At 39.3% G+C, this 27673-nt stretch overlaps 1 protein-coding gene across 24 annotated transcripts in view; it reads right to left on the bottom strand.

Moving 5' to 3' along the window:
* Window positions 1–27673, bottom strand: part of ERC1 (ELKS/RAB6-interacting/CAST family member 1) — a 300806-nt gene that overhangs the window by 36567 nt on the left and 236566 nt on the right. For all 24 annotated transcript variants that reach the window (XR_012586646.1, XR_012586651.1, XR_012586648.1 and 21 more), the window contains one exon: window positions 17116–17260. Coding sequence is in view for 13 of the 24 variants with exons in the window: in XM_074584028.1 (XP_074440129.1) it covers window positions 17116–17260 (145 nt within the window). In the remaining 11 variants the exon portion in view is untranslated. The remainder of the gene's footprint in view (window positions 1–17115; window positions 17261–27673) is intronic.

Here is a 27673-nt window from a genome sequence, read left to right as displayed (position 1 = left end):
TAAGCATGGCCTTCAACCCTATAATAATCTCTTTCTCTAGCCTGCCTCTCCCATGGTGTCTCCAGGCAAGAGTCAGCTGGGACCAGTGTGAAAGTATGTGTGTTCTGAATGGCCAGTGTATGCTACAGCCAAACAAAATATATCACGGCTCAATTCTTTTTGCCTTTCCCTGTGTGGGAGCACTACTTCAGGCTTTTTTCTCCTCTACCCAGCTGTGGATGTTAATTAAGTTCCTATAAGTTACATGATCTTTGAGACTTCTTTCCCTCAAATTTGGTTGAAAATGGTCAATAAATTGAAGTTACTTGGTGGGAACCACAGCTCAGCTAAGCAGATGGATAGACTTGTCATTTAAACTCCTCTTTGGAGGACTTTAGGATAAAAGCTGGTGCAAAGTAGCACGTTTTGTCCAAGTTGAAAGAGTTTGGATGTTGTTTCTCAATATATCCTTGAATTAAATGTTGCACAGAAGTGGAGTTTTCTGATAGCATGCTCCATGCCTTTCTTTAAGATTTTGAGAGGCCGAATCGCTACAAATTCTCAACTGAAGAGCAGCAAGCGCCTCATGTTTAGTTCATCTGTCTGCTGAATGTTTAACATATACAGTTTATTCAGTCTCTTTAACCTACTTTGTCACACACCACCACGGACAACCCACTCGAACTAAGAAGTGAAATGCTACTTCTATAATAATGTGAAAGGAACTACCAGTCTTTGTCATGGCCCTCATTACTCAAACCATTGAAAACTCCTGATTAATACTTCTCCCCTTGCTCATTTTTCCCCTCTCATGGTGTGTTTGTGGGTCCCAAATAAGTATTTAGTCTTATATTTTATTAAGAGAATAAACGTATGTCTACATACACCTTTCCTAGTTGATATAATTTGGAAGTTTTCAAATCTTTGTCTATTGTGACTGTGCCTTTACAATAAATATAGTAAAAGCATTCTTTTATCCAGGTATTTTTATTTTTGGAATGTATATATTTACTGTTCAACATCTTCATAAACGACATAGACAGTGGGATCAAGTGCACCCTCAGCAAGTTTGCCGATGACACTAAGCTGAGTGGTGTGGTCAACATGCCAGAGGGACGGGATGTCATCCAGAGGGACCTGGACAAGCTAGAGAGATGGGCCCGAGCAAACTTTATGAAGTTCAACAAGGCCAAGTGCAAGGTCCTACACTTGGGTCGGGACAACACTTGTTATCAATACAGGCTGGGGGATGATGTGATAGAGAGCCACCCTGTGGAAGAGGACTTGGGGGTACTCGTGGATGAAAAGCTGGACATGAGCCGACAATGTGCACTCGCAGCCCAGAAAGCCAATCGTATCCTGGGCTACATCAAAAGAAGCGTGGCCAGCAGATCCAGAGAGGTGATTCTCCCCCTCTACTCTGCTCTCGTGAGACCCCACCTGGAGTACTGCGTCCAGCTCTGGAGTCCTCAGCACAAGAAGGACACGGACCTGTTGGAGTGGGTCCAGAGGAGGGCCACAAGGATGATCAGAAGGCTGGAGCACCTCTCCTATGAAGACAGGCTGAGAGAATTGGGGATGTTCAGCCTGGAGAACAGAAGGCTCCGGGGAGACCTTATAGCAGCCTTCCAGCAGTTAAAGGGGTCCTACAGGAAAGCTGGGGAGGGACTGTTTGCAAGGGCATGTAGCGATAGGACAAGGGGCAATGGTTTTGAACTAGAGCAGGGTAGGTTTAGATTAGACATTAGGAAGAAGTTCTTTACAATGAGGGTGGTGAGGCCCTGGCACAGGCTGCCCAGAGAGGTGGTGGAGGCCTCATCCCTGGAGACGTTCAAGGCCAGGCTTAAGGAGGCTCTGAGCAACCTGATCTAGTTGAAGATGTCCCTGCTTACTGCAGGGGGGTTGTACTAGATGATCTTTAAAGGTCCTTTCCAACCCAAAACATTCTATGATTCTATGAAAAACAAAGAAAAAAGCAGTGAGAAAAAAAAAAGCTGAGGCGCACTGGAGCATAAACACTCCTAACAACTTTGATAGGTTTGTGATAAACGTATTTTACAAAGTAAAATATAAAGGTGTCTCAGGTATGCTAAGGTTGGAAATGCATTCCAACATCATAAGGATCCTGTGATTACATTAAACTCGTGCAATTTAAGCATCAATGTTAAGCACCACCGATAAGGCTGGTCTTACAAAATCTATAAATATCTCAAGGCAAGCCTTCTAAATTACCTACATAGTATCCCATAGAACAGGCAAGTATTTCTACCAAAAACAGAAAAAGCTTTGTTTGACATAGTTGACAGGTCTCCTTCTGTTTTGTTATGACTATTTACTTGAAAACTCTCCTTCCCATTTCATTTCAGCTTCACTCCACACTCTGCTCATCTTACTCCCTTCTACCATACTCTGCCTCTCTTTCCTTCATTATTCTATTTGGTTCTTCTTTCCAAAGTAAACCCACTTGCTTATGCTCAACTTAACAAATCTGCCTGTATAACACAACTGCGTTAGTCACTCTGCTTTTGTGTCTTAGTCTTTCTCCTACTCTGAAATCAGAAAGTCTCTCAGTCCAGCAATATTTATAAAAACTGATTGGAAAAATCTTATCTAGGAATTTATATACAAGATGAATCCTACTGTAAAATCTGAAAACCTAGTCATGATCCCCTGCTTTGACAAAATCATTTGTAGGCCATCTGCTCACATATATCTACATACACCTTTCCTAGTTGATGTAATTTGGAAGTTTTCAAATCTTTGTCTATTGTGACTGTGCCTTTACAATAAACACAGTAAAAGCATTCTTTTATCCAGGTATTTTTATTTTTGGAACGTATATATCTGTGTTTTTACCTCTTTAAGGCTTACATATGTTTTATTGTTATATGACTCACCACTTCAATTGCATTTGCCTGCAGCTTCAAAGAGTTGTTAATAGCAACCCTCCTCTATCCGTGCTGTTCTTGGCAAAAAAAGAGGTTATGTACAGATACAAATTCCTAGATGCTAAAGTGATGTGAGCTGCTCAGTATCATCTCAACACAGACGGTCTGTAACTGCCCAGAGCCCAGCTCTGGGTGTATACACGAATGTGTCTGTGTCTACATGATATAAACAGTGTTGATAGCAACTTCTAAAAAAAACACCCCAAAACCTCAGGACTATTTATGCTTGTTCTGAAATTAATTTTAAAAGCTGTTGCGTATAAAAGAAAATGAAAACCAATATTATTCTTTTTCTGCCTCACTTTCATCTTTGAATCTAGGCAAAATCCTCCACGGTAACTGCCGGAGGGAAGAGTTGAAAGGGCATTTCCTTTGACAACCAACAGAGCTTTGCTACCCCAAACTAAATTAAAGCTAAGAATTTTCTCTGTATGGCCAATTATTAGGGTTGACATCCACGTAGAAGCGCCCTGCCTCATAAGATCCATACAAACACCCAGACATTACATTCCTGTCTGTCCACACCATCTGTGCGTGTGGTCTGCAGACACAGGATTCCTGTCCATCCACACTGTCCCTGTGTTTGGTCCACAGAGGCAGGATTCCTGCCCGAGCACACAGCAGCACATGTGCAGTACAGAGTTGGACAGATGATTCCTATCTATTTGCGCACTCTTGCACACAGTACACAAAAGCAAGGGGAATCACAGTAAACCAATGCTTCTTTTTTTTTCCTTTTTCTTCCTGCAGAGGTTGATTTTTCTTATGCCGTCTGCAACAAAGCTTAGATAACAGTACTACCTGGAAAGACTGAACAAACATTCAGGTTTTCTACTTTATTTGCGCCAAAATTATTCTTACCAAGGAAAGAAGTTGTCTTCCTTTCCACAAAATTCATGGCACACAATATGTAGGGATGTGTAAGTTTGAATTTCTCTAAGGTGTCTGCATTTCAGACAGTGTTCCTGTCATTGCCTGCTCTATTCCTAATCTGTTGTCTCTATGCGATTTACGTTATATTATGCCATTACATATGAGTAGAGGTCCACCCAATGGGCACCATAAAGCAGACTGTAAAGCTTAGAAAAAAAAATATCTTAGAAAATTCTGCCTGTGCTATAGAAACACTAAAAGAAAATAGTCTGTATAACAATATGAAAAAACAGCCAGTCATACCTCCGGTGTTTTTTCCTTAACAATCCTTTTACTGCAAAGTCATTAAATTAGATAGGTGATGCCACATGTTAAAGAGCCCTGACAAAGCAGAGGAAGAAGTAGAGATGAACGAACAGAAGGACAGGGGCAACCTCAGCTGATTTATTTGCAACTAGAAGACCTAGAAGGAAACAAGGAAGCCTTCATATTTTTTAAGCCCTCATTGTATCATAAAAAAGATTGCTGGTTGACAATGGAGAAGGACCAGATAGTTTTGTTAATTGGGAAGGGGAGAGAGAGGAGGAAAAGACAACAAGAAATCTTTTCACCATCTGATAGTGATGAAAAGGATAGAGATGTAGAATAAGGAACTAGTTTTAGTCTGCGTTTCCCCACATCATCCAATCAGCGGATCCTTCTTTTTCCAGTCCAAGAAAACACACTGATACTGTGCCTCTCTCTTTGTGAGATATGGAAGAGACTGGAAAGGTACATAAAATGAAGATCTGTGTGTATAACTAAATATATTTCCCCTCAAAAAAAGAAAAAAAAAGAAAAAAAATAGAACGAGAAGGTACCGTACTTATTATTTCCACAGAGCAAATAAACCCATGCAGTCTTCCAAGTTTTAAACAACTTATGTATGTGTGTGTTCTTAAGGATCACTATATTCCTTTTATTATTTTTTTCAACACCATTAATGTCAGCAGTTGGCAGAAGCTTGGGTTCCTAGCTGTAATAAAGGAGGTGAAGCCAAGGTTATATCTACTGGTGTTTTGGAGATGGAGGGCATACTGGCGTGGTATCAGAAACTACAGTTATGTTTCAGGTTAATGTAAAAAAAGTGTGAAGAGTAATTTCTTAAACCATTAAAAGGATTAAGTGTGGTACAATGGTGAAATTGAATGTTAAAAAAAGTTGTTTCCCCCGAAATAGAAATCCCACTGTAAAAACAAGAGATACCTAGGTCGTTCAGATCTTAAGAATTTGGCTGCAGTCAGCTGTTGAGAGCTCAATTTATTTGTTGTTTACTCAACTACAGGAAATGTTTATATTCACACTAGAAAGGACACGAATTGGTGGTAAACAGAAAGAAAGAGAACAAAAGACTAAGTTCTGAGACTAAAGTTGTGCTCACACAAAGAGAACAAAACCTCTAATAAAATGGCTGCCCCTTAACCAGGGCTGTATTCAAGATAAAAGACCATTACTTTCCCCAGGCACCAGTATTGTGATCAGCGTTTAATATATATTTGGAGACTAAGGCTTTATGGAAGTTGAGAGACTACTGACAACCTAAAATTGTGCAACATAACTGCAAAGGTAAACTTACTCATATTTGAAACTGCGGGTGCTTGACTGCCTCGCTGATCTTATATCAATACGATAAATGTTTGGTTATGCCAAGTAAAATCAGACAGCAATCTTCCGATATCTGTGTTTGAGACTTATTTTGCCTTTATGCACAACCTTGGACTAATCCCTAAAAGCATTTCTTGGTACTGAAAAGACTAATGTTTGGAACCACCATTTAAGGCAAAGAAGGGGAGACAGAAACCATTCCTTTATTTTGTGTTCAATACAGGTCTGCTCAGAGACAGCAGAGCACAATTGCCCTAAAGATGATCTGTCAAAATCACTACCTCGTATTTGACAGCATCATCCGCATTCAAGGGAGGGACTGGAAGCAGGATCTCCATCAGTATCAACTTTGTCATCTTCACTTTTCAGGACTGGCAGCTATTACCAGAATCCTCACAGCTTCCCAAGTTAGCAGCCAGCAGAAAAATTGTCATCCTCTCCCTACACACATTCACAAATGCCAAGTGGCAAAAATATTACCTCTAGGGAAAAACTACACACCTTTTCTTTGGTCGGGAATATTTTTTTCATCTTAGAAAAGGGGCATAGAGAACAGAATGTACTTATTAAAGAGTAACATAAATAACCTATTCAGCAACAAAACACGAATTGTAATTTTTTTTAAGACTTGGCTTCTTTAGAACAAAACACCATGAATTTAACAGAACCGAGGGAAGTCTGCAGCCACCAGCACCCATCCATTTGCAGAAACTATCCAAAGTAACTGATGCCTAATTTCATAAATCTATGACTCCTTTTGATAAACCTGTTACACTATCCTATCAATTTCCACAACTTGGTATGTAAATTAGTGAAGGGTTAGTATCAAGAAACTAGTCCTAATTGACAGCATATATCTTAGATTTCCAACTGCAACATGAAACGTCTATTTTCCCTTGCATTACCTGTTCATTAGCCTGAGATATGATGCACTGGACTAGGCTCAATCAAACTGATTCAAAAAGGGAAATTTTTTTCAGAATTCTAAGGAACTTAAATACAGTAGATGAGAAAAAAAATCTGTAGACTGAGAGGTATTTCAGTGCATAAGCTCAAAAATACCTGAGACCACTGTTCATCAACAGATGATTATTCACTAAAACTGAAGTTCATTCTGTACAGTTAAGAATTTTTCATTATAATTTTTTAAGATGGAAGGGATTAAAATTCTCTGTTGCAGACTATGTATTTTTCCCTACTCAAGCAAAAAAAGCACTGATTATGTTACTCCCCTGATAACACAATGAAATCCCAAACATGGAATATATTCTATCATAGAGACCATTAATTTTCACTACATATTTCTAGGTGCACAATTCTTTCCACCATTCCTCCTTCAAGTAAAGAACACATTACTGACATATTAAGTCATACAACTGTTAATCTGTAATCTACTTGAAACCTACATATTTAGTTTATGAAACTAATCAGTCACCTCACATCTCCGACTTCACCTTCACCTTGCACATTTTTGGAACACACCTTGCATCATCTATCACCTCACCAGTTACAGGTCTTACACGAATTAAAACCAATACTAAAGCTGGTAAAACACTTTTCAGCTGTCTGCCACTACCTTTTTACCAACTATCAATACGTGAATTGCTTTTTATGAGACAGTGTTTAAAGTCACAGGTTTGTTAGGCTTTTCATCCGAAGAGAATTAACCACAAATGAAAACTTGCTTTATAGCTTTAGTGTGAAACTGTTCAGTGTGTTGTGTGTTCCCTGGGGAATAATACCAATAAATGTAGGAAGAGATAAGCATAATGTACCAAGTTAGCGCATTTTGAATGGAGATGAGGTAAAAGGACTCGCATGTCTCCTAGACAATTGCCAGTGCCAGGTAAAACAGCCCAAATGAACACAAGTAATTTAGTATAGAAAAAGCTGCATTCAGTCCATGAAGTATCAGTACAGACAGTTACACACTCATCTTGGAAAATCACTGCGTTTTTACTGAGTTCAAACAAGTCACTCAAAATCTTCCTCTATCTGAAATTTCGGTATAAAAATCCTGTTTCTTCACAAAAAATATATTCACAGATTTATCTCATCAAGATTCTTTACATGGTTAAGTGGAATCCTCTCTGTCACTAAAACTTCAGCGTTCCCTAAACAATGTGTCTAAATGACAAGATTTAAACGTAATCATAAACTCCCTGTATTTTCCGGTCAGCCTTCAAACATCATCAATTCAAATACCAAAAGAGTGATGCTAAACCAACCCAGCCACAAGAACCAATTGTCGGAAAGTCTCAAATATTTTACCCTTGAGGCACATCCTGCCACTGGACAACAAACAGGGGGTAGTCGTGTATGGATACTTCCCAACTACCCCACAAACTGTTAAGCAAAAGAAGATGTACCCATAATTTTATTTCTTGAATGAACAACTATTGGCAATCTTGAGCTCTTCCAAACCACTCTTTCTGAGCTTTTGCATCTATCTCACAAACTCATCAGCTAACACAAAGACTGCCAGAAACTGAGGGAGGGTAACTGTTCTCAACATAACATTTGGAGCATAAAAGTCTCATAGAAATAAATACATAAATGCTCTGTTGGATATATGTATTAAAAAGACTTGTTCTACTAACCTGTTCTCTTTGTTTAACTGAAAAACAGTGCCTATCAGATCAGCGGCTTGTGCCACGGTAACTACAGAAAACCACCATATGGTACAACTGCAATGTGAAATGACAGCAACTATATTTACATTGCACTAATGTCCAGAATTACTATATTTTAAGCCCCAAATTAGATTTCCTAGTGCAGTCTTCTGGAGAAATCAAGCTCCCCCAGTGTTCTGAACTTTTTAATACCACAAACAAACCTGGTCCTCCCAGTGCAGGCATAACAATTTTAACTGATATCAAACACAACAAGCAGGTTGGTTGTCACTTACAGAAATGGGATATAGGGTGTCTCAACTGGTAACCTACGCCTGTCCAGCAATCCTGATTTTCTAGTCAGGGACAATGTTGCTTAAACAACTCGGTATAGGAGTTCATAATCCTTGAACGAGAGATACCGTAAATGTGGCAGTACATGCTGTCAGCAACTATCCAACTAATTTACATTTATTTGTGCAAAGTTTTAGTGAATCAAAAAGCTGCAAAACTGTAATAGGAAAATCTTAATATAATCAATAAGTGGTGGAATATTTCTAATAGACTGAAACAGGTTTTTGAAAACTGAGGTCAAACTTAGGAAATATTAGTTCATAGAGTACTTTTTAAAATGTTACGAATGTCTAGAAAGAAAGGGTAGCAAGTACCGTATTGTCAACTGAGTTCCAAAGTAACTTTATAAACCTTAAAGCTCAATCTCTCAGCGAGGCAAAGAACCTTCCCCTTCAAGCAAACCAACAAAGCCACCATTGCAATGCTCTAGAAACCGCTGGCCAAGACACTAGCGAAAGCACAAACAGAAAGCAGACGTGGCTGTTTACAGCGGAGCCAACAGGCAGTTCCCTTCTCCGGCACCGTGAGGTCAGTGACAGCAAGGAGCTCGCTTGAACATACATTAGTGTTTAGTAATACAAGAAGCAGAGGGTAAAGGTAAAAAGAGGAGGGGGAGAGGAACAAGAGTATATGTAATGCCATGGGAAGATGAAATGCTGCCCCAGAAAAGACTGCTAACACTGCACTGAGTGCTGTTACTGTGGTAACTGATGATTAAAAATGATGGGAAAAAGGTCTGGAGAACATGGCAGGGAGAAGGTGCTTTCTTTTAATCTGCGAGGACTTCTTGAGCTGGGCTTCAGGAAGCGGTGTTCAAGGGCATGACAAAGCCTCTCTTTCTGTGCCTGCTCGGCTGCTGTCAGGGTGCTGGGGTCTGCTCCTGGCAGAGATCCCCCCTTGACAGAAACAATTACTGAGGAGCAAAGCCTGGCAAAGCAAGCAGCGCTGTGATTGATGATCTGGGTGGATTACAGGCCTTCGACAAAAGCCACAATGCTTAAATTTGACAGCTGGCAATGCTTGATGAGAGCCAATTAGTGGATATATATTCACTTCAGCCAGAAGTTTCTTCTGTTTCTAGTCCAATAGCTTCCTGAGAAGGAAGTGCACAGAGTGATTTCCCCCACTTCTGCCCGCTCACATGTATGCCAGCTACACTGTCAGTACAGCTAAAAATATACTATAAAAAGTACATATTTTGGCATCTTTGTATATTAAAGCCAGTAGACTCACATTTTGTAAAGCTGCAGTTGACCCTACAGGTAGTGGTGGTAGAAGAACATGAAAAAAGATAACTTACTATTATTACTATTTACATTGACTACATACCATGCAGTGTGTAAACAAGGCTGCAACTGCACTATTTAGGTACCAAGTGCTCTACAACTGACAAGAGTTCTCAAAATGTTTCATTATTCCTTGAAAATTTCCTGGCAAAGTACATTAATCTGTCTGTTGCAGTTTCGAATAGGTTAACCTGGCATTCAGAGAGTACCAGAATTCACAGAGTACCTTTTGTTCTGCCCAATATGTGCAGGAACCTCTGACATGCAAGTCCCATTCAAACTCATCTGTCTTTTCTTAACTTTCTGATCACATAGGTTTTATTTCCCCACTTTTGCATCCATTTCCACTCTTGCCAGTGCAAGTGGTGAAGAGAACAATAAACAAAGATGGATCCAAGTGCCCTGAATCTCATCACCCATTTCCAACATTAACTTCTACGTTGTTTTCTCACCCATAAAGAAGCTAACACCACTGCACTAGGGCAACTTAAATACATCTTCATAGACTTCTTAAGTTCCCTCCTGACAGTGGTTTGAGAGGTACCTACACTCATTAAACTTCAGTGGGCACCATCGCACTGCCAGGACCTCTCAGATGCTCTTGGAGAACAATGGCAGTTCTGCCAAAGAAACATCACTACATGTAGCAATTACCTGCAGTGATTGTATCCATGTCACCTGAAGGATAAATTCATTTGCTAGTAGGGTAATCACTTTCATCAGACGTGGGTTTCAAATCAGGGCAGCTAAGGCAAAGCAAAGACTAACTGCATGCCTCACAGAAACTGTATTATTTCATCAGACAGGGTGGTAATAAAAACTGCCAGGAGTGTGGTCATGCTGATACAGCTCCACGGCAGTCAGAGGAAAACGCCTGCCTGTCAGTCTCCTTTGACCTGTTTTACGTTCTCCTGTTACAAAGAGAAATGACTCCAACCAGTGGAACTTCACTTGGAAAAGTTCACAGCAGAGGAGTGTCAGGTGTCAGTGTGCAGGGTTTCCAGGGGAACAAGTAACAGTGGAAAACCAGCATATATGGGGGGAGAAGCTATTCTGGAATCTAAAATTCTTTCCTTTTCCTCATGATCCCATCAACCATATTTACTTGAGAAAACAAATCTTTGCAGTACTTTGGCCTCATATAGAAAGTCAGCCAAAATCTTTGCAGGGAAGAAGCACAAAGTAGCACAGAGAAAACAGCTTTGGGACTTGCATGGCTAGAAGAAATATACATTAAATATTGCACAAATGCTAACTATTAATACTACTAGTCATCGCCAAATAATTCCTCTCAATTTATGGGAATAGTAAGTAACAGCCCTGCAACTGATGCTGGGAATGACACGTATTATAGATAACTCTGGCAAGGAGGCTGACTCCATAAGCCATAATTGCAATAGCATGAGGTTTCTTATCTCCCTTCTCTAAAATAGAAAGGAGCTCTTTTCACTTAGTTGAGTATAAGTGAACAGCAAGAGTGTATACAGGAAAAACAGGAAAGGCAAGGGACGAGATGAAATGAAAGTACTAAGGAAGAAAAAGTAGACATTACTGATGTACATTAGAATGAAGAGGAAGTCGAAGACAAAGGCTGATCTCCTACTCAGTCAAAAGTGTGTGTCATCAAAAAATAAAGCCAAGAAGCTCAAAGTGCTCATGCCTTTTCTGTATCAGTATTCACCAAAAACCATACTTAAGTGACTAACAATGTTTATTTCAATACTCAGAGATTATAATTTTAGATCAGAAAAGGAAAAGAAAAAATGAGATGGTACTAAAAAATCAGATGTCTTCAAATTTTCTAGTTCTGACCATACTATACTAGAAAATAGTTTAGCTAATATAATGAAAGCTATTAACGGTTATTTTGGGGAACCTGTGGGAACTGGTGAGGTTTTGGAAGACTCCATTAAGGTTTCTGATGCTGTCTCACATGACGTGTTTGTGAACAAGTTCAGCTAAGGAAAGGCCTCATTTTGAGCTTTGTCCAGTTTCAGATACCACACTTGGAGAAAGAAAAAGAAATATCAAATAAAATCTAAGAAAGAACAATAATGATCAGATGTCTAGAAAACAAGACACATGAAAACTGGAAGAACTGAGACTGCCTGGCTTAGAAAAAAACACAGAGGAGATATCATCATAAACCAAAAGTACTGCTAGAAAGTGCAAAGACGTTGTCTTTTTTTTCTATGCTTGTAACAAAACCAAAAAGCCGTAATGGGCTTAAACTGCAGTAAGGGATGCACAATGACATTATAATGATAAAGACAGATGAACACAGAAAAGACTTCCCAAGACTGAAGGTTTCCTTCACTAATAGTCTTTAAGAACAGACTACAGGTATAATTAGTTCTGCTTTGAAGTGAGATTAATTTTTTATTACTAAAATACAGAAACGTAGTACAAAACTGTTTGGGAAATTATACTCCATAGTAGTTATCAACTGTTCACTAACAAAATGGATGAATAAATCAAGTGTCTACACGGAGCTCTGTCCTGAGCCCAGTACTATTAGTATTTTTCATTATCAATCTGTATGATAGAAGAAAATACATATTTTTGAAATATGTGGAGGAAGCTCAGCTGGGCGGTTCCGCAAGCATGCTAAAATACAGGATCGAAACTCAACATGTTCTTAACAGACTGAGGAACTAACCTGAAAATTACTTTCATTTAAGAAAAGGCAGGATAATAAAAATGTACCCAGTATTAACCTAACCTGGAGTCACACCACTTAGAATGAAAATTTTGAGATCCCACCATCAGTAACACTGAATCAAGCTAGTTCCTGGGAACGTCTGCTATAGTATACTATAAAAGAATTGGGAATAATTATGAAACATTATATAATAATACAAGTGAATGCAGTGATTTACAAACAATTCAATTGAATAATACCCCATGCTCTCAGAAAACAGACACTGATACAGTTCACAGCCTCCTAAAAATTTCATCACTATTACTTAACATTTACGGCACAGTAGTGCCTAGAGATGTTGGTCAAGCCGGGCTCCCACTGTGCTAGACACTGTACAAACACAGAAAATGACAATCTTTGCTCCAAACAGCTCCTAGTAGAAAACCCCAAACGTTTAAGACTCAAAGCCCGCAGACAGGAAAACCTCAGCCCATTCAAGATATGCCTCTCAGTTACAACTCAAAGCTGCAGGGTAGCGCTTCGACCTGCTACAATAAATATATCCTGATGGTTACAACTTCGCTTGACAAGGAAAGGAATAAATGGCAAACAGGTTACTTTCTAACAGAGGAGTGGTGGACCTGCCGCCCCAAAGCAGGCCAAAGCTCCTTGGGTCTCTCTCAATTCCAGCGTTGACACACGTCGCGGGGGCTTCTGTGTGGCGTATAATCCGAGCACGCTGGCTGGCACTCGCCACGCTACATCTGGACTTTGTTAGACAACCTTCCACTCTTGCATCAGCCCCGGCCCCCTCTGGTGAGGCAGCTTCCCAACCACTGCTTCTCCATGAGCTGCTCACGGAGACAAAGTACTCTGGGAGGAAGTAAATTGGGACCACATTAGCTGGTGACCCTCGCCCTGCAATTGGCCTGCCTTTCCGATGACAGAGGAAATCCCTCATACAAACTGACAACCAATATGAAACAGGCAGCTCCATTTACTAGAAAGCCTGGTCAATGCCGAATGCCTTGTTAGGAAATGGTCTCTATATTGAGGCACATTCCTGCAATTCAGAGCCTAGAAACTCTAAATTAAAACAACATTGATGCCATATCCTCTTTCCAAAATGTTTCTCTTCATCCAAACTTTAATACACATACTTAAAGAAATTAAAGAACCAAAATGTCTTTGGCAGGACTCCTTCCCTCTCTTTCACAGTAATACTCTTCCCGTGCAAGCAACCATGAACGTGACACAGTCTTGGGAAAGGAGAAAGGAGAGTTAAAGCAAGGAATAATTGCAGACTCCTCCAGAATCTGTGCAACCTTTACTTGATGAATCTATGTGTCCTCACCAATATTTTTAAATTGATAAAAATCACCTAAAATTGCAGGGCTGAAGAAGTTGGAATTTTTTTTTAAGAAGTAAATTGAGGCTCATCAGTAGAATGAGCTTTTGTCTGGGGAGAGAGTTGTATCTTTCTACGCTCTAAGAAAGGTCAATTAACAGTAAGTCAGTCTGCTAACAGTGGCTAACAGCAGAATTGTAGCAACTCACTGGTAACCAGCACAAGTAATGAAGAGGCATAATCTGAATCCCATCATACACCCTTGGATCCATGCACACTCACTATTGCAGCACAGCCAGAAAACTGCTTTTCTAAAGCGTTATCTCTGTCAGAAGCTCTTTCCAGTTCTCAGTGAGATTCAGAAATCAGGCCTATGGTACCTACCACAGCACGCCTAACTCTTCACACAACGCACCCCCTTCCAATATTGCTCAGCATTTCTATTTGCATTATATGTACATGGGAACGGGAATCTTTTAGTCAACTGTGCCTGCCAGCCAACTCAAAGAGCTGCTTTCCCACCACAAAGTCTAGGCATTTCCTAGAAATGGGATGGACTGAAATACCAAATACTTATCAGGGAGCTCAACAGCTCTGAAACAATGTTAAAGGCAGAAGGAAGGAATTACTGAGGTCAGGGTGCCAGCTCTGAATCTCAAGGGTTGAATAAACTTTTTAGGCTCCAGAACTGCTTTTCAAAGTCTTCCAGAAGATCTTGATTAACTGGCATCACTTGCCTTTCTTGAACAGCTGTGTTCAATACATCTGCAAGTCTGAAAGATTTTTCATTCACAATTTCTACTGTAAATTTAGGAATCACAGCTAAACTTTTAGGAAGTTCCTGAAATGCTATATAGTCCTGTGGAACTGCTAACACAGATGGACCTTTGTTCTCAAGATGTAGAAAAGGGTCCATGTAGAGAAAGCTTAAACTGATGAAGCAGCATAGTAGCTTTATTAGAAGATATGAAGCTGGTGACCCGTACTAATTGAAGAGGACCACAATGGCCAAGTACACAGATTATTTGCAAAGCATGTGGAAAAATGAGATTCCCTTTGACTATATCCGTAATGAGGATCCTGTAAAACCTCACAGCCTTCTCTTCTGATCCATCTCTTATTTCTGGAGCTGTCAAAGTTGGTATGATTTCAGTTGATGACCTCAATGCAGAAAAAGTACATACTAAAACTATTGGTACTGAAAATAACTAGTTATAGTGCTTGAGCCTCAAGATGCTTCCACCATTTCTGTGAATGTCAGATCCTCTGCAATTTAGAGAGGCAGTATTACTCTCCCATGATAAGTAACTTTGTAAATAGCTTTTCTTTCAATAGTACTGAAGGCTACAGAGAAAAAAGAATAAAAGATGATACATCCTTAAGATATAGGATAAATTCTAGAGAGGATGTGTCAAATCTCTGTTAGGTCAAATAAATATGTCTCAGGTATGGCTTAAATATAATTTGGATTATTTCTATAAAAACATATATTCTGCCTCAGGGATTGGGGATGCACTGGAGAATACTTTGCACCCCCATTATCTGTGGTTTTATATTTGTATTTATACTACTTATACATATCTTGTATTTATACTACCCATAGTACAGATGTGTAGAGGAGATTACTTTCTCCTTCACTTTTTTTTAAGATGACTATTCTTAAACAAAATCTTAAACAATGTCGCATCTTTATAGCTGATGGCGGTTTTGGAACTGGAAACTTCAAAGGCATTTGGATATTTTTTGAATTTTTTGGAAAAGAACTATTGCTCCAAAATCAGCTCAGAATTGGTCTCACTTCATAGCAAGAACAAGGTGAAATTAAACTCCTTTGCAATTTTAGTTTATTCGAGAAATTAAGTATCTCACACCTATATCAAAAAGGGCTTAGAATGGGCATCCTTAAGGGAAATGCCCATGTCTTTTTAGGAACAGCATATGATATTGTATGACTTATCAGCACTAAAAACTAACGAATCATTAGAGTCATAATTCATTACAGATAATCAACCTCATTACATAAATATACACCAATTTTCAGTAGAAAACAAAACCCACAAAAAACTACCCACAAAGGATAATCAGAAGGAAGCTGGGAAGGGCAAGGGGCATGGAAGCGCCAGTATTTAAACTTAGGACAATGAGAACTGACAATACAGTTCCAATTTCTCTTGGAATGGGTGTGAACCTGTATCAAGGCTGCTACACCTACAGACAATTACATGAAGAAAATAAGTACTTTACATTGTTGTGACCACTTCTGAATCCTCTCCTAGTAGGAGGTCATGTGTCTAACAAGTGAAAGTAATTACAACTGTTGCTCAAAAGTAAATAACACAAGACCGTAAACTATACTTCTTGCTCATTTTGAAGCTGGTATAACAATCAAACTTACTGGTCTTAAATTAAACCTTAAATAATTGTTAACTTAAAAATACATGGCCAATTATCTACTTGTGTTTCCTAAGGAAGAAGCAGAGACATCCCTTATCACAAAGCAGACCGGGTTTTGCCTTACTGTCTTTGACAGCAACAGAAATCATCTGGTTGACAGATGAAATGTTGCACATAAAATTTTATGAAGATGGAAATGGTGGCACTGAAGAAGTTGATACTGGATTGGCAGCAACATATGTGCTATTACAGGGAATATGGCAAGGGAATAACTCAGAAAACTCCACCAGAAGTGCTGAACTGAAAAGTCCTACATAGATTTTTCAGGTCCTAAATCTCTTCTTGCCAGGGATGCCGTTTGGCTTCCTCTGGTTTTGATTGGAAATGTTTTTTTCACTTTGCATTTAATACTGAAACACAATATTAAATGCTGGAATAGAAACACGGTTTTCTGATTGTTATGCCAACACAAAAAGATCTTAGAAATGGGAAAGGCCAGAAATAGAAAAGGGCCAATCTCCTCACAAGCACAAGACCTCCCAAATTCCACTCTAGTAGCTGGCATTCCCATATGGTGCTCCTGTCACAGATTAGAAATCACAGTAGAGACTGAGAGTTGGAACACATTCATATTTGAGCCTTACAGCAAGGAGAATTTTCTTCCATGTATGCTTCTTCCCTCACAAGGCGAATGCAGATCAGCAAAAGAAGCATCACTACATTTCCCTGAATCTGGGGTTATCAGTGCCTGCTGAAGATAATAACCAATGTCCTTTTCATTCACAGTTTCCTACTCATTCTATCACAGATTTACTACTCAGGCAGTGACACAAAGAAACTTCCCTCGACATTGATACTTCTTCTTTCCCCACCATGGTTATGACCGTGGCTTAATGACGAGTAGCTAGTTTGAAATCGTTATTTATGCACTTTCTATCCCTACATGCAACAGGATTACACATGATTAGGTCCACAAATCAAGATAATGTCACAACAGTTTATTAATTCTTTTCTTTTCTAGACTTTCTCTACCCACCTGCTGCTTGAGCTGTTGCACAAGACGGTCTTTCTCTCGTTTCAGTGCAGCCACTTCATCTTGGGTCTTCTTCTTAGAGGATGAAAGTTCTAGCAGAGCAATATTGGCATCTTTTTCACTAATGGCAGCAAGGAGGGCTTCTTGTCTGAAAAAAACATATAAATACATTATTATCCTGCAAAACTTAGAGGAAGTCTCTATAAAGAGTTGAACATACAAATGCTGTAGCAGCGTGCAACTCTGAAGAGCAGTAATAAATATGTTTGTCATAGTTATATGTCCGTTGGTGGAACAGGAAGTCAAGACCCACCCACCTCCCCCAAAATGACTGTGCTGATACCAAATTATTGCTTATAGAATAAGAAAAACATATAATAATATGTTATTATTCTGCACTCAGCTTCTCAGTTTTTAATGACTACCATTTATTATTACTGTGGTTGAACATTTTCATTCTTTATAATGTTCTAAACATTTCCAGAACAGATTTTGAGAATACATGCACCAATACTGGACTAATCATAAGACTTCTGTGTTAAATTATATTAGGTTATACTGCCTATTCATGCAGCTGTTTTAGAAGGAAGGTGGCATGTGACAAGTTTATTGAAATCACTTGAACAATACAGTGCATTCCCAGAAGGAAACGATGACACAGACACTTTTGTGCTAGATGACAGATGTTGAAACAGATGCCTTCAAGGATGCTTGAGCTATTCTTTGACTTTCCTTATGAGTAACCAATATAATGAGCTTGCTGGATGCATGTCCTGAGTAACAAAGACAAAGATACGCCTGCCCTCATCACAACCCTTTTGTAGCCTCGCAGAAATGGTGTAAGCATCTTGAGGCTTAAGCACTATAACTAGACATAGAAACACAACCTTGCCATACTCTTTCCCAATAGCAAAAAAACTCTTACAAATAGAGTTCAGAAACATTTGATAGATACTCGGAAGAGATGAGACAAAGGCAATAGCCCTGATCATAAAACAGCATTTCTCAAATGAACTCAAAGGATTGCTCTATGTTAGGGAAAACAGCTATTTCTTTCTTTTGACCTTAATTCTCACCTTTAGCTGGCGCGGCCAAATCAGGATGTGCAACAGGATACAAAAGAAAACTTTGGCCTTACTGCCCCATAGGGGTGGCTTGTCCAAGCTCTCATCACCTTGCAAAGAAGGAATAAAATGAGGTCCTAACCATTTCTGGTGGCGTGAACGCTGGCATCATGCAGGAGTGGTGACGAAAAACAAACTCTGAATGCTACAGATCTCTTATCTACTTTTCATCTAAAAGTTTAGTTGCAAATGCAGTTAAAGCAGTAAAAATTCCAAATTCACAAATAATCAAAATTTTCACCCACTCTAGTTTATAAACAAAAGCATATTAATATTCCTAATTTCAGAGAATGATTTTTAAAAAAATAATCAAATGTGTTAAAACTATTCTGTTAATCATGCCAATAGCAATTACTACGCTAATAACATATCCATAACGCTTAGTCTTATATTAAAGATGTAAGAAAAATTATAGAAGCTTAATGCAAACTATTAAGATTGCTTTTTATTACACTAATATATCTTTCTGTTTGTTGTCAAGATCTTTTTTAATAAAGACCCATCACAATCTGGTGACTTAGGATCATACTGGCAAACTGTTGAGGGTAGCAGTGACACAAAATTTGCTTTTTCTAATTCACCTGTTACCACTCCTTGAGCAGACTTCATTTGTAGTAAAATAGCTTACTCTCTCTCTTCCTGTATCTCCTTTCTAAACAACTAAACTTAATCTAAGTTAGGAATTCGTAATTGTGGCTAAACCAAAAATCTTTGCTCAAAAAAGTATGCATTATGATCCATGTGAAAGAATACCTGACTAAGAAAATTTGACAAGAACAGGACAAATGGACAGTGCTTTTATTTAATATTGATGTTTTGAACATATGCATCTAATATATTGGACTTTTAAGCTGAGGGCTTGAAAAGGGAAAGGAGTGGTACTACTAGAGTATAGCAATTTTTATTTGTTAAAATGCTGAAAACTTCACAAATTTTATGACCTTGGTGGGCATGAAAACATGTGTTTAATATTGTAATGTTTCTGAGGATGAAGAGCGAAATAACTTCACCAGGTACTTCAGTGCTTAGATCAAGGGGGCAGGGAGATGCATACCTAAATATGTAGGGTGGAGTCAGATGGCTTGCATTGGCGGCAGCTCAGCTGGACAAAGAACTTACTGTCCTGGACACTTAGTTATCCCTCCTCCAATCTGTAAGAATAACTGCATATGTACTAGCTTCTTGACCTTGTTCTAGAAAGTCTGAGCAATGCTGTTTTGCCTCTTAAAAAAAACCCTTCGACACGTTATTTTAATAGAATGGGACCAGGAAGTGGCTAGACGTGCAGTCCTGCTGATGGACCTGAGAAGACGTTAGCCTCTGAGAAGCAGCTCAGGGCTGCAACTTTTTCACCCAGCTTGGCAGGAGCCAGCGCAGCACTTTTGCCCACAGAGTTATGTGAAAGGCACGCTAACTCCAGAGCCCCAGAGCAGAAGTGGCCAGGTTCTGTGGTCGTTTCTCATCGAGAGTCATATTTAAAAAGCTCTTGTTATTTTTTACAGGTGGAAAAAAACTCAACTGCTCTCACTTGAAAGGCGTGAAGTTTTGCTAAGACAATGGGTGAAAATTGACTCACTGATGAGAAAGTCCATGACTGCTTTCCGATGAGTGATAGCTGGGGATGGAGGAACATCTTTTTTTCTTAGGCATTACAGGTTTCGGTGAGAAAAGAGTGATGATGCATGACCTGGCTTCCTTCTGATCCCAGTCAGCGACCAAAATATTTATGCAAGTGAAAGCTTAAGACTTCTATCACTGCACAGCAGAAGAAACTAGAGCATAAAAAAGCCACCGCTAAGATGTGATCTCTGTTCATCCCCTCAGTCACTCCAATGCTTGCTAGAGTTTTGCGGAAGCTACCCATATACAGAAGTTTGCTATTATCAGGATCTCAACGGAAGCCACATATCCTGTATCAGAAAGTGTGAAAGAACCGTGTATTTCAAGAGGAGGAGGTGTGTTTCAACAGACAAAATTGTTCACCATCTGAGAGCAGAATGGACTTACACAATGGACTTTCTATGGGTGGAATTTATCTCTGGATTTATACAGGTGTTTCCTGTACACACTAAGAGAATAAGCTTGCTTTAAGCAGACTACCAGCATATAAAAAATCTGACAGATCCAGTTTAGAGAGTACTTGGATCCTGCCTAGATCGTATCTAGAAAAACTAGCACCTTAAATTATCCCTTGTCTTTCAAGACACAATACCACAATGTTAGGCATTTTTTTTAGACATTTTAGGATAATAAAAAGATACTCTAAATCCATTTATTTGATGAAGAAATACAAATATTCTGATGACCTAATGCAGACAAAGAGTAGAAGAAAGGAAAAGGTGCACATCAGATTCCCAGTTGTAGGGTCAAGATTGTAGGTGTGGGAACGACTGATAATGGGCGCATTATTATTGCCACTTTGTTTCTGTTGCTTTTGCTTTATGGAAAAGTATCCAATTTTGGATGTCTGCCTGAAACATGAAAAATATCAATAGAGTGAAGTGACAGAACATGATCCATGACCTCTGCTTTTTTTCTAGCTATCGGTACCCTGGGAAAGACAGGCTGGCTTGGAGCTCTGGTCATTTTCACTTTCTTTAGAGTAATCTGTTTTGATTCTAAAGAAACACTTATTCTTTTAATAGTAATCCCACAATCCTTGCTGATGATTCAGGACCAGAGCCAAGAATATCTCTGTAACAGTATCTATGTAGCCATTACTCTGGTATGGAAATTGGAGGTGCCTCAAATAGCATGTAAAGCGTACCTTCTGCAATCAAATCCTTTGTTGCCCATCTCTACTTCTTACAAGAAAACTCCACGACCAGGACAAGAAGATATGGATATCAGCCCATTGCTTATTTTTTGCTGAATAATCTTTGCCCCTATGCCCTAGAAAAAAGCATCCTACTGGCCAAAACGTCAGTGCTATATCCTGTGTGAGACAGGGGTGCTGGTCAAGAAGTGGGGTGAAAGGTGCTGTGGATTTCTATTTTCTGAAACTGAAACAAAATGAAGTCTGAACCAAAGTAAGAAAAATATCCTGTGATGTGATACATGCATTGCAGCTGCATTTTTGAATTCTGCAAGCTAAATGTATACTGTTTCACACGGGAGAAACGCAGGTGTCAGCGTCAGCTCTGCTGAAAGGAGACGTGTCTGTAATGGCACACTACTGTTCTCAACAGAGCTTGGAGTTGCTAAAATGATACTACAAGACCACAGAAAGCAAATATCATCAAGCAAAAAACAAGGTTTGTGACTGAAGAGCACTACGAAACTGACTTGTTTCCCTTCTTGATCTCTGTTATGCCCAGGGAGAGCAGAAGAATCTGCTGTAAGACAGGCGAGGTGGCAAGAAGGAGAAAATGGGCTGCTGTGTGAACGGTGCTAGTAGCACATGAACGAACCTATCTGTCAGGAGTGCTGGAGTCCGTCACGCAGGCTCAGCTTCAGTTTAGGTAACAGACAGTGGTACAAGCTTAGCTTCTTCAGCAAAGCGAGTGTCTTCAGCTCACAACATCGGAGCTCTTGAAATGTCCTAACAGGCAGGCAAAGCATCTACTTGCTGCACAAGCCAACATGGTTGATTTTTTAAAATGCTAGCTAATGCCAGAGTCACTACAGCTCACACAAACATAGCTCACACAAGTTAGTTCGAGTATTTCAGACAGGGCTAGTAGTCTAGCTGTGGCAGCAGTAACTCAGCGGAGGCGAAACTGGCTATTTATCTCTCCATTTTGGGCAAGTTCTGTAGTCCGTACTGAGCTGTAAAGCAGCTCACAAGAGGTAAGCAGACTTGAAAACAGCCTACCAAGGGAAACCTGCAATGTCCATAGTGTAGAACATCTAGTGAAAAGAGGTTTAGGATTAACTCTGAATTGGACAAAAGGAAGTACATTACAGAGAAGAGGATTTTTAATTCCATTTAGGCTGAAGCCTTTCACTGAATGTAGACTATGATGACCACAGGCTGGAATGGTACCAAGACCAGTTGGTTCAATTCTTAAAAGACTGTGGTAGAGATACTCTGAAGATCAATATCAACATTATTTGCTCTGTTTGCAGTCTTAAAAAAAAGTACAAAGAAAGATGGGTTTTCTACTTTTTAAAATAGATGACTGCATAGTAGTTATATGGCAGTATAGCTGCCTCTGGAGTAATTCTGATTCATCCACAGTCTCCATTCTGTTTGCACTTCAGATAGGACTGAGGGTTCTTATAGCTGATGCCAAAGATGCAGCAATAACGAATGACTCCAGCTCTGAGATACAGACAGATCGAGAGGACTGAAATGTCTTGTGGAAGGCAGCGATGACTGTAGAGGTGAGAAAGCACTCAAAATTACCATGACTGAATTCTTCTGATGCCAAATATCATGAGCCTTTGAAGCACTCCTGATGAGGTCATCCTGTTGCATTTACTGGCCAGCCTAATACTTTTGTCAACACACAACAAAGAATAGTGTGCAAAGGCACATCTCCTTCAGACCTGGAATGGAAGTGTCTGATTTTGGGAAGATAACTGGGCATGATGGCAACAGTTTAAATTGCAGCTTGGGTTTCAGTACCTGCCTTGAATCAAGGGAAAGCTTAAAGAATGTCCCTCAACCACAGAACCAGCCTCTGTTTTGAATGAAAGCTTAAAAATTAGAACGATGTACTATTATACTACTACACATTACTAATACTACAAACTGCAGAAGGCATTCAGCAAAGGAGTATTTTCTAAATCTCTCTGTAGCACGGATGAAAGGAGTTAAGAGTTCTATACCATTTAACTTCAGACGCTGAACAATATTTTTCCTAGAGAATACTTCGTCTGCAGTGACTTTAGTAAAAATGTCAGCTGCTAGCATCTCATACACGTGCTTACAGAGGCCCTAGAAAAAGACACACACAGCACAGATGAGATTTCTTGTATGGTCTTGGGTGAGGATAAATAAGTGATTTGGTAGTTTGAGTGACCAAGTATTTGAATGAACCTAGAAAATAAGGAACTACAGCTCATCAGATTCAGTTACCAAGTCCCATTAGCACCAAAACACCCTAGTGTACAGTGTAGCCAAAACCGTAACACATCTCCCTGGAGCACTGCAGACACCAGTTTTGTTTCACTCCTCTTTTCCTCTTTGGTGAACCACAGCATATTTTTGCAAATGGGGGCATGAGACTTTCTAACTACTCAGTAACCCTCAGCACTGCAGGACTAATATCCTATATTTCTGGATAATAAACCGTAGCAGGGTAAGTCCAATAAGGAGTAATAAAAAAAGCTCTTCCATAACAGTAAAAATGTTTTAACTACCAGGGTAGCCAAGTTTGTCCTCTGGCTTACAAATACTAATAGAATCAAGATGTCTTTAAATGTCTCTCTACAGCACTTGGTTTCAGAAGACTATGTAATTCCTTCACAGCTCCTTCCTAGTAAAGGAGAGGAATCCTTTTGGTAAAACATAACAGAAAGTGAATTTTTAAAAGCACGTTTGTACTTTGCAGCACAGTTCTCAGGGTCATAAGGCTAGAATATTTATTAGCTGTATAATTAGAAAGAATAACAGGCTGCAAACAGTGCTGAATTAATGATGCTTCAGAAGATAAAAACTATACATATTTATTAAAAGAATATGCTTACATATGTCAGAGAGAACACAAATTCCATACAGAAATGTTATGAATATATTGTTCTATATAATTTTATTTCAAATGATGAGATTTCTTCCTATGTGGAGTATTTCTGAAAGTGTGGATCAGATAATATAAAAATAATATTGAGATCAGCAGCAGCTTTGATTTTAATGTCACTGAGGAATGTCACTGATAATTCCATCAGGTCTAGTGTCATTATAGTGATCAAATCTGTTTTCTTTCTTGCAGGCAATAAACTAAAGCATTTGTGGATCTGACACAACTTTGGAGAGATCAGGTAGCTACAAGCTCACGGCAATCCAGTCAGTTCCGTCAACAGAGACTGTTGCTCTTCTGTGAGGGATGACTGACCTGCCAGAGTTTTCAACCTTGCATATTACGTTAAACTGTAATTATGGCTGTTATGCCTTTAATACAATAGGCTTTAAACTGGAAAGGTTCTGCTGTTTCCTAAACTGTTTATTCACTCCAGTGGTAAGGACATCAGTTGCCACAGAAGCAAAGAGCTGCTACTTGGGCAGTACTTGCTTCAGTTGTCTGATTTTTGTCCATGTCTTTTACTCAAAGCCTAGAGAAAACACTGATAAAAGCTTTTAATGCTTGTCTATCACAGCCATTTGTAAGGCTTACCATGGTGAATCACCATTATAACAAGAACTGTATCATTTGCATATGAATTAAAAAAAACCTCCCATGAAGTGACAACAACATGAAGAACTAGCAGGCAAAAAGATTCAGGTACAGTATTGCAGTATTATGAGAGCTAGACAGACATTTAGGTGACAGCTTAGAACACAAAAGCATTAGGACACAATATTTAGTAATTTCATGAGTTTGGTAGAATGACAGTGTTTGGGTAGGTCACGCTTGATAAACTCTTAAAAAGTAATTAGTAATACAACACACCAAACAGCTGATCTGATGGGACAGGTCTGGCGCTAACTTCATCCTTTTCATCATAAACTCTGTCAACAAATCTACAGTGGTGGTTCCACACTTCACTTTTTCTCTACTTTTTTTTTTTTTGCTGGTTATAGAACATCTTCAGAAAATTAAGAAAATATGACTGCTCTGAACCACGTGGAAAGTAAATTCCAGTTTCTAACACCCTGAGAACCTGTCAATGACCAGCCACCATCCCGTTGGTGTGGCCACAGAACCTGCAGTTCCTTGCAGGGAGGAGGCAGCCCTCGCAAAGCTCTGGGTATCAGGATTTGGTTCTTAAAAGTAACCTTGAAAAATCCTGGCAGTCAGGCCAGAGAACATCATTTTAAGATGCTAATAGACCAGTACCTTACTTCATACACAAGTTGCCAAATTCTGCACCAGCTACCATTTCTGCAGTATGTAAGATGCAGCTATATGAAAAGCACAAAGTACCCCAAAGTGAGCAAAGCATTTATCCAAAAGAAACAGTAGCAACCTCTTGCTGCAAGAAGGTGGGAAGAAAGGTAACTTGGCAGTATGTACTACCTGCTCTTTTAATTACATCTGGGAATAATCAAACCTCATGCTGCAAATTAATTTCCCAAACATGGCCTTACACCCTCAGTCTAAAGGGATAATACCACACTCCTTCCATTCCTGTACTTGTTTCCTGAATCAGCAAATTACCTTTGCCTTGTCTGGATGGCACGTCAGCAGCCTTTCTCACCCCTGATCTACACTCTCACGGCTACCAAAAAAGGAATTGCGAATTCAAGCAAACCAAGTGAGAAGAAAATAAAAAAGTTGTTTGTCATCAGCAAATTGAAGCCTCTTGAATTTACACCTTTTTACTGTTCCTTTCAATGTCATTACATAGAAGTGAACACGACTGGAAAACAAGAGATAAAAATATAAATTCTTTGTGAACAGAGTTGTGTGGTCACAAAAGAGATGCCCCTTTAATTTTCCATTATGTGAATGGTGTGATAATAAATCAACGTTAATTTTAGACACAGGGCGCATTACCACTTTTGCTGTCCTTATTTAAAAAAGATACTGAGAACATATTTAGATTTTCCTATACACATTTTCTCTAACATGCTAAACATTTAGAATCACAGAAGCATCATTCCTTACTAGGACTGATAAGCAATGCTTTTCAAAGTCCTTTCCCTCAATATATGCAGAAGTAAACCTATAAATATTTTATATTACTTTTCGCGCCAATGTTTTAGCCCTTCTTTTACCTAAGCTTTCCATCTTTATTTTATGACTTTAGCACCTGAGGCAAAGATTTGCAGTTCCTAGTTCTGCTCACGTCTCGGCTCTGAGCGCTCAGAATTGCAGTGCAGCTCTAGACTGTGTTGCCAGCATGCCCAGAAAAAAAATTCTAAAGCTTTCACAGAGAGACTTTCCAACCCACTACCAAGTTCTTGAACTACTTTTTTTGATTAATTCCTCCAATGAAAAAGAGGCTGCCGCATATCACAGCCGCTGAACTGATAGTACCTGAGCCTTACCTACCTGCCTGTGAAGAGTGGGAGTTCTCAAAGATGGTACATCTTAGAAGGAACCCTCAATCCTGGCAGATATTATGGGAGATTCTTCCCTATAAGGGTAGTATTTTTTTTAAGACAACTTTCCTTGTTTTAGCAGCCTTCGGGGCAGAAGCTGGATGACAGACAGAAGTACTCACAAGGCCCTCAGATTCCACAGAGCTGGCTTTTCTGAGAAGGAAGTTCTGAATCTTGCACTATCTTCATCCCCAGTTTAACAGCAGGGCAAATACAGCACAAACTTAAGGTATAATTTTCATCCAGGCAATACAGGCCACCAGAATACATTCAACAGATTTTGAAAAATGACCTCATAAGAAAAGCAGCGACACAGTCAAGTACAGGTTGAGCTTTAGCTTAGCATGTGGTTTCACTATTGGCTTAAGCTGACACAAGACAGGGCTGTTGCTGAAAAAGATGGTTCTGCTCTCCCATTTTCAGGTTCCTGCCCCCTCTCTGGTGTCAGCACCACTGAGTGTGTATCCCTGCAGCCTGGAGACCCAGTTAAAACCGAGCCTTGAATAAACAGGAGGAACCCAAATCTCACCACAGGTTCCTTATCCCTGGAGGAACTGTAGTTCTTCAAGATGCTGTGACAGCATCAAACCCTTAGTTGCCAAAGCCAGGGCTACCATAATGTAAGAATGGGAAGTGAATCATGGAATTCACATTGATTATAACATATCAAACAACTACAATTACTAGAGCGATAACAATTGTTCTCTAATTATGTCTTTGTGACTTAGACCCCAGGTGAAAGATGACAGAAAGAAATTTCAGCTACATCAGTCAAAAAATGACAGCAATACTGCAGTCTTAGTGTGGTTTCTGATCATGTGAAAAAATCAAGCCATGACTTATAACATAGTTGTTTTAAGAAAACTATCCTTTAGTCTCGAAACAAAGATACAAACTGATAGAGAATCTACCTCCTTACTAAATGACTATCATGACTGTTATTTATGCTTAGTATAATTCATTTCACTTCTTTCTGCATTTGTCTTGTTTCTATGCTTGACGTGCTTATTCTGATAGGTCGTCAAACCTTCCTTTCTTTGTATTTTACCTTTCTGCTCATTGGAAACCAAGGCAAAGGCATTAACTTAATTTTGGGACCATATGCAGACTATTGCTAACCCTAGCCCTGTCCTCAGTGCATTGTGGTTCCGCTTCTTTCCCGAATCTTTTTGTATCTGTGGCTATAGAATGTTTTATTATTTGTCTTGATTTCCTGTGGAGGATCTAATTCAGCATGAGTTTTCACAATTCTCACTTTACTCCTGTAATTTCTGCCTCCCAGAAACAT

Source organism: Larus michahellis, chromosome 1, assembly GCF_964199755.1.
Source record: "Larus michahellis chromosome 1, bLarMic1.1, whole genome shotgun sequence".
NCBI lineage: Eukaryota > Metazoa > Chordata > Aves > Charadriiformes > Laridae > Larus > Larus michahellis.
This window is presented reverse-complemented; position numbering and strand designations above follow the sequence as displayed.